The sequence below is a fragment of the Athene cunicularia genome, assembly GCF_003259725.1.
Source record: "Athene cunicularia isolate RWA chromosome 4 unlocalized genomic scaffold, athCun1 chr4_part1, whole genome shotgun sequence".
Classification (NCBI taxonomy): domain Eukaryota; kingdom Metazoa; phylum Chordata; class Aves; order Strigiformes; family Strigidae; genus Athene; species Athene cunicularia.
In genome coordinates this window covers 11,908,568-11,917,241 of record NW_020799098.1, presented here as the reverse complement: position 1 = coordinate 11,917,241, position 8,674 = coordinate 11,908,568, and the positions used below count along the sequence as shown (strand labels likewise).

At 37.1% G+C, this 8,674-nt stretch overlaps 1 protein-coding gene across 7 annotated transcripts in view; it reads left to right on the top strand.

The window, feature by feature from the left end:
• Window positions 1–2,100: 2,100 nt before the first annotated feature.
• The window catches only part of SORCS2 (sortilin related VPS10 domain containing receptor 2), a 385,148-nt gene continuing 378,574 nt past the window's right edge, over window positions 2,101–8,674 (top strand). For all 7 annotated transcript variants that reach the window (XM_026846778.1, XM_026846777.1, XM_026846776.1 and 4 more), the window contains exon 1: window positions 2,101–2,162. In XM_026846778.1, coding sequence (XP_026702579.1) covers window positions 2,131–2,162 — 32 coding nt within the window. In that variant the 5' untranslated portion in view covers window positions 2,101–2,130. The remainder of the gene's footprint in view (window positions 2,163–8,674) is intronic.

The window sequence follows — 8,674 nt, the reverse complement described above, 5'->3', positions numbered from 1 at the left end:
AACACTTAGAACAGGTGCTGAGTTACAGAAATGGCTTTTTTGGCAGGTGCTTTGTTGATGTTTCCATAAAGGTTAAGTTAAAATCGGGTGAACTGAGGGTAACCCAGTAGGATCTTCTGTGTGTGCTAGTAACCAGTTTAATTCAGGAATGAGACATTGGGTTTACCCTGCGGCAAGGTGGCTCCAACATACATTGCTGCAAATCATCTGAATTTTGAAAGTTATGATTGTAGGTTGTACAGGGATGAAAAAAGCTGGCTCACTAGTTTCAGGATTCAGTTTTCAGTTCTGTATGAATGTAAGGAAACTAAGTGTAATCTCTTATATTTTTGAATATTTTCCTTATTATTTTTCATGCACCAAATATGCATTCTGGTATCTCTTAAAAAAACCCTTCTGGGTCAATTTTTGTGGCCCAAGAAGGTTATCAGTTGTTCAGGAACGCACAGTCTGAAACTTTTTCTTTAATAATTGGAGCCAATATATGCTCCTAGTAGTGAAGTTTCTCTTTTTGTCCTTAATTGCAATCACCAGCAGAAAGCTGTAGTTAAGACACTGACAATAGAATAAATAGCTGACCTGATGGAGTATGCTTAGGCTGTAGCCAGGAATCTCATCAGTAGATACTCTTTCCTTTGGGAAATGGTTCTTTCTCTTGGCTTTGTAAATCTTGTAGTAACCTCTTTGAAAGTAAAAGATTTTATTTTTTTAGTTTCTTGCTTTATTTTAAACCAAGTCTGTATTTTTATACATCAAATTCCAACAAAGTGGTCTGGTAGATTATGACTCTTTTGAGAATATTTGTAAATTATGGATTGATTTTGCTTTTACTTATATCAATATACATCCAGCAATATGTGTTGTGAATTTATTAGGCTTAGATAGCCCTGAGTGAGGCTGGCATTATAGCTCAGTTCTGCAAAACATTGTGTTATTTCCAAAACACCTTGTGCATAACACCCATGGCCTGGAATTCTGTTCCCTCACAAGCTCCAGCATACAGAGACTGCAGCATAAATGTATCATCAGCATATTAATTATCTGAATAATCAAAGTGAATGCCTACAGTTGCTGTTTGCTGGAGATTTCATCTGTTGGTCAGGAACAGACAATGTGCCAGCTAAATAACAGCATGCTCCAAACTGTTGGAGACTGACGTTGACCCCGCATTAAAGCAAGCCAACAGCTGTGCAAGAAACCAGAGGTTCTTCATGTTCTACCTCTGTGGGGTTGCTATGGGAACGTGGGTATAAGAACCACTATTATGGACTGGAAACAGAAAGAAATCTGTTTTAAATGATCTAAATATAAAACATAGCATTCAGCTTGATACACCAGTCATGGACTAGTGCTTTACGTTGTTTGACCAGTGAATTTGTCAGATGATGAGTGAATGGAAAGTGATTCTTGCTGACTCTTCTCCTAGGTTGAAGATGTTTTATGGATAAAATTTGCTTGTGTATTTTGCTGGCTTTTGGTGATGTAGATGAGTAATTCACAGAGCACAGAGCTGGTTCTTGAAGGAAAAAAGTGATACTTCTAGGAATGAAAAATGACAGACATGAAAGTTGCATTTCTCATCTTGTAGGGAAGACCAGAGCTCATTTTCTGCCTGAATTTATCTGCATAATCAAAGTTAAACACCATTGTTTAACACTTCGGATTAAAAGAAAAAAAATGTGTCAGTAGATGTCCAAGAGAGTTGCCTCCTAAATTTAAAGTATCAATCAGATTGGTCCTTCCTGCTGAGAAAGTCATACAAATTGCTTGGGGCTGTCATGTGTGTGTGGGATTTATATGACTATTCCAACTCCACTGCTCATGTGAAATGGGCAATCTTTTATAAAGTCCCCAAGTTTGCAGAAAACTTTGAGTGCTGAAATCACTCTTCTCAGAAAGAGAAAGGGGAAAAAAAAACCAAAAACAAACCAGTCCAAAGGCAAAACTGGTAAGAGGTAAAAATAAAGTGAAATACAGTTCAGATTTTCAGGACCCGCACTTTTGTATTAACCAGAATAATGTTGCCCATGATATACTTCTGTTTCTTATATCAGTTTATGTATATAAAGATATTTATTCTCATTTGCTTTTTAGGTGATCCTGATCCTTACCAAGTATTATCATACTGACATGGGGAAAGTGCTGGAGAGCTCTTTATGGAGGTAAGTTATCTAGTTTTCCTGTAACCTTTCCCCTCTGTTCTCAGAGTAAATCTGTCTCTTTTTTTCCCTTTTGAAACTGAATTGAGTTGGTAGCTGACTGATGCTAATATAGAAAGATTATTTAGATTGTCATCAGCCCTTAATCCTCTTCTTTAAATGCAGTTCCTGATGTTCAATAACAAGGAGTTTGAAATGAGTTTTAACAGCAGACACAAACAGTGATAAGAGAGTATGAGGTACCTTCCTGATGCCACTTTGCAAGATGCCATTCTTTTCCTTTTCTTAGATATTTTGCATCAAAATTACTTAAAAACTTAGAAATACCTATTGTTTTGGGATGTCTCTGTTGGGAGTTCTTACTGCTCTTGAGTACTGTATTGAGGTTAGTAAATAATCTTGATTTGGAAGCAGTCATGATGGATGAAATGTAGGACCAGTGCAGTTTATATTGTGTCTTATGACAACTGGGAATACATAGTAATCCAAATAAATTTCTAAATTGATTCTTATTTCCTTAACATTCATGAATTAAGATATCAGTCGTACTGGTTATCTGCTTGTGTGTTAGTTTTGTTTTGCCAAGTGGGCTTTTTGTGCTCTGTTTTTCTGTGTATCTATATAAATATTCCACCAAAAATTTTTGCTAGACCCATTTATGTACACTTCAAAAGTGAAAGTATTTCACTGTTATTAATAAATATAATATTGCACCAATGTTTGCTATGGTAGTCTTACTGGGTTATCTGTAGGAGTAGAAATATTCTTGAAATATTCTGCTGGGATATTTAAATAGTTATAAATGACAGGAGATTTTCTTGAGGGGTCCTATGTGAAGTTCTTATGTAGTTCGTAAGCTTCAGGTCTATAAACAAATGAGTTGTCTAATACCCTGTGGCTTAGACACTTGTAAACTTACTGGATTGTATGGGGTCTCAACCTTCATCTGTGTGTGTAAGAAGCTTTACAGAGACAATGCAAGAAAATGAGTGTGCAAGGGAATTGGGGGCTGGAAAATTCTGTGACCGGGACATGCTGCACACCAGCCTTGTTGCTTGTTTTGAAGGAGGCTGCGTTGTTTTAACCTTGAGGAATTTCTCATAGCGACAGTGTATTTTTGCAATATCTTATAGTCATACTAGGAGCTGAGCAGTACACTCTGGCCAGGGGCAGTGGTCCATGCAGCACAAGGGTATTCTCAAGTTAAAAATTAACTTCTAGTCATAAAAAAGGGGGTATTCGGGAAAGACGGTTAAGATCAAATGAAGACTGCTTGTTATTGGTCAGGATTGGCTTTTTTAGGGCTATGACGGTTGTTCATTTGTAATTATCCTTTAAACTTACAAGATGTGAAATGAATTGTACATTTGTTTCTGTTTTAATTTTTGTCCAACATCTTGTGCAAAGAAGACAACCAAATGGCAATTTGGATACTCCCATAATTGCGTAAGCACACATTGCTTCCTGTTACAAGCCCCTGGCCTACACAACATGTGCAGTGTTTCAAGTTTTGCTATCTGCAATTCAGTGTAATCTGTTGTAGAAGTCTTTTAAACTTATTCAGTCAGACTCTTCAAAATAAACTCTCTGGTCTTTCAAAATAAACATAAAACAGGCTTCAGATAGTGTTGCTTTCTTTTGAGAACATAAACACTTTAAACAAGGTCATTCAGACCTTGCTGACAGCTGGTGTAAAGAAGAACTGGTGTGAACTGCATTGAAATAAAATTGATGCTAGCATATGCATCATAGGGAAATCAGGGCCTTTTACTTACAAGGAATAGATGTACCAGATGCCTTGGTTGTTTATAAAACTAGGATGGGAAAGCTCAAAGGAAGCAAGTGCTTAAGATTATCACTTGAGACAGGGCACGTAGCTGATCAATCCCTAGATATGTTCTGCTCTGGGCTCACCTCCTTCCTCCACCTTTGCCCACTGTGGTGTAAAAGCAGCCTGTGTGGTTGTCAGACTCGGGGAGTTACAAAGTTCCTGGCTCTGGAAAAACACAAATGGCACCAACTGGTGCAAAAATATCAAATACTGCCTCTCTCTGTTGAGATGTAGCTCATTATTTGTATTAAATAAAATAAAAATAAATACTGCCCGTGAAGTCAGGGAACTTTCATGTTTTTCTGTGTGTAAAATGGTTGGGTGTAAATTGATGAAGCTCCATGTTTGCTGATGGAGCTGAGGTGTTGTACTCGCATTGGCAGCCTGCCCAGAATGCCCAGTGTATATATTTTTAAACTTGTTTGTTTCTGTTTTGCATTCCTCTCATTTGCATCAGAACAAATATACAGTAAAACAGGTGTGAAGAATGGAGTAGGGTTTTTTATCAGTGGACAAAAGCCATTAATTTTTGTGCAGTTTCTGTGCCCTTGTGCGAATAGATCCTGTCCAGCTATTTCCTGAATCAGTCCGGTATTTTTCTTTTTTCTATCTTGTCTGCCTAGATCATACCAGACACTTCATATTCTCTAAGTCTCTAAGTGAAAATAAACTTGTCTTATAACTTGATCAATCCCCACCAGGTTAATTTTTTAATGTTGTTAATCTCCTACTTTTATCTCGCCAATCAGTAAATATTATTCTAGCTTGGCATTTATTGATTCTTTTGTTTCTTGAAACTGCATTGTTCTTTTCTTCCTCTAAAACATATTTTCTCTTATTCTTTTTCTTTTTCTCCCATTACTCAAAAGAATTATTTTTTTTTTCCTTGATTAGTGGAACAGGGAATGAGAAGGGAAGGGTGACTCAGTGGCCCAGGCATGCTTATTTGTTCTTAGTGACCTTGGAGTTGCAGTCAGACTTTTAAGAGTAATGCAAATGGTGAGGAAAAACACCAGTCAGAGGGCTTTATGTGAAGAAGATAGATTGAATTTTATTTTTTTATTATTTTTTTAAAGACAAACTTCTGTGCCTCTGCAGCGCATTGTTAATTTGTGTAGGTAATTTAGGGTTGCCTACACAAGTCAGGTTACAGGATTGGGAGGCCTAAATTTTAATTACCTTGGAATTTTTCCATTGTTGAATAAACAGGGAAAATGGTGCTGTATAATGAAAGTCTTAACAACTTTTTACTAGTATCAGTCATGTCTGGTTACACTGAAGAGGTGGAGGCATATATCTTGCTGGAAGCATGTGGATAGAAAACACCAGGGTGTGCTTCTCTAGTCAGCTATTTATGATACTTTGCTAATTTGCTTATTAAGTAATTGTTAAGGTTGGGGTAAATTGTATCGTTATTTGACTCAAAATAAGGTAGGGAAATAAACAGAGATTACATTGGTTGCATCTTGAATATAAATTAAAATAACTTATTGAGAAGGAACAGAAGATTGTCTTCAGGTTTATTTTTAGAGTTTCTAAAACACAGTATGTATTGGGAATACAGGTTGGTTGTCATGTTAGGCCTCATTAGCATAATGCAAAAATTGATACTGTGACTAAAACTTGAAATTCAGGTACTAAAATTATCTTCGCACATTGAGCATATATTGAAGATACTTTGCGTACTAGCACTATTCCTGTCAGAGTCCACACACATCTTTATCCAGCATGTTTACAGTATGAAGGCCTTGAATCAAACAGACTATTTAGGATAACAGATACTTGAGTATGTGTTTTCTTATGCTTTATGGACCAGTTTGTGCGTAAATATATAGGTGCATATATTTTACAACCTCAGGTGCCTGCTTGCATATGGTGCATGCTTGCAGTTTTAGATGTATGCCCTTGAATCTTACAATCAAATATTTAACTTTGAATTGGTAGCTGCTAAAAAATTAATTCTAACACTTATCTGTACAGCCAAGTTAATTAGTCCTAATAATGTCTCTTGGAAATATATATATATGTATATTATGATAAGTACTGTATTTTATACATGGGACAACCGAGATGGTAACTGATTGCTGAAGGTTATGCAGTGACTCAGCATGGTATGGCCATGGAATTGGCTTCCAATTCTGTGCTTAGACTGGCTCAGAGTCCTGTTTCTGGTGTGCATGCAGCCTTCCCCTTCTTAGCTCGATCTAAGCAATGAATAATAGATGCTGCTGCTGATTGCTAATAAAGTTTTGATTGCATATTATCAAGCTGTAATGATGCAGTAGTGCTAAAGCAACTTGCTGTGTAATTGCCATTGTTCCCAGTGGCATCACCGTGTTGTTATTACTTCACCACAGCAAAACAAACGGCATTATTTGATGTTAACTGCACTGTTAACTCCTCTTAGCATTGTATGCTGAACTGTAGGTAGGCCTGTTTTCAGAGATGTTGGGACATTTTGCCCCATGTTGTCAATAATGAACTGCTATAACAAAAACAAACTTCCTAATAACTAATAATGAAACAGACTTCCCAGCCTGCTTAAATATGGTTGGATATCCTAACTGAGCTTCATGGGACTCCTTACTCCAAATGCAGCCTGAGGAAGGAATGAAGTTGCAGCGCAGTGCAAAGCGGTTGTGAGTCCAGGTCAGTATCTGAGTAAGCTGGAGGTGAGAGCTATTGGGTAAGCCTCATGGACAGCATGACAGTTGTCAAACCTCACGGAGTCAGGAAAATCCTGTCTTTGGTGGTACAGCTGTTTCTTTCTGCACCCACAAAAAGTCATGTATTCAGGGCAAGACCCACTGGTACAAGACCACTGATTGTCATTAGTGATCAATGCACAGTGACCACATGGTCCTCTGGGCATTTACACTAAGGTGCATGTCTACACTAAGGTTAAAATCCAGACTACAAAGAGCAGGAGATTCTTTTAAGGTAGATACAGTGAACAACATAACACTCAAAGTAAAATTTCCAGGTCTTGTGTGGCTCACAGTGTAAGAAAATGAGTAAGGGCATTTGTTTCCAAACTCTTTGGACTTGTAGGTGAAACTCATTTCACCTGTTTCCTGAAATTAATTTAAAAAGCAAAACAAAATACCAATATAGAGTTTGGTGCCCCAGTGAAATTCTTTCTTCGTGTGAAGTGCTGCTTAGTAAGTGAGCAACTGTATTCTGCAGCAATGTGTGCTTCCAGATGGTCTTATATTGTGGTTGTGTTTTGAAAAGTGACTTTGTAGAAATGGCCCCAAGGGATGGAGTTACTGAGTCTGTGATTTCCATATCAAATTTGCTCTCTTTCCAAGTAAAAACAAAAAAAAGTAATGGCTTTCTAATTATTAGCCCAGCAAACTCAGCTTGGGATCTAATGTCTAGCTGTGCTTTCTCTGGCTAATGCATCATCCTGAGTAATGCAGGTTCCGCAATCAAAATAGACTGCTCTCAATTATACCCGTGCAGCTCTTCTGTTCTCTTATTATATCCTTATTTACACCTGTTCCACTCTGAAAAGGTTTTGGGCAGTACTGTTGAAAAGACAGTCATACAATTAGAATTTTATTTCTCTTACTGAACAACAGATTTTTATGCTCTCTTTGATCATATTTCCATATTTGTCTAATAGCATTACAAAGACTTTCATTATCTTTTCTGCAATTTCTGTCTTGCTAATACTCTACAGTGCATCATTATAAATTGCATTGTACAGCATAGTTTCTATTTTAAATTTATTTTGGACATTTAAAATCAGCTGTAAAACTATAGTTAGGCTGACATCCACTACATTCATTTTCTATCAGTAATGTTTTATTATGGGTATCAGGTAGGAAAAATACATAAAAGACAAAGGAAAAGAAAGGAACATGGCTTGACAAACCTTGGAATGTGCAAGATATTAAAGAGATGATTATTGATTTAACAGGCAGTGGTATTGATTTAGGGACCTAAAAGGTGCTGATGTTGCAGTGTGCTTCTGTAGCATGTGCTCTAATGGCCACACAAACCACCATAGTCTTTCCTAAGACTCAGACCCATCACATTGGCAATAATCTTGCTGTTATCTTGGTGCTGCACTCATCCTGACACATGTTTTCGCTATAGCTTTTGACCATTCAATAAAGGAATGAACTTTGTTCGTGGATGTTGGAAACCGTTCTCTGAGTTGTGACCTGTAGACCTCTTTGAAGGATGTGTCTTCTAAATGGCTCTCCAGGACATGGGACTTAGGTTAAGAAGGTCCTTTTATGTCTATGTTACCATAATAGCATTTAGAAAATATTTTTATGTCTAGTATGTATGAAGGTCTGAAGTAAAAAAAAATAAATCCCACAAGGAAATAAAAGCTACCAAAGAAGTCAGTCTGAAATTCTTTACTGAATATTGGTTGCTCACAGATGAAAGTGCTGTATCATAACTACTCTTCCAAGTCTTCAGCAACATCTTTCTACATGTTTCTACACTAGTATGTAAATACACAACGAATATATGACATATGGATTAAGATCTAGTTGAAAAGCTGTGATTTATATAGTTAGGAAAAGGCTCTTGCTTGCAGTACACTTGTGCTTATTGGAGCTGGTTGCAGCATGGCTGCTGAGCATGTTAAATATATCTCGGAGCATGGGAATTTTGCTACTTTACAGGTTGATGTCTTGCCTCTCTGTGTTTCTCTCCCTACCCC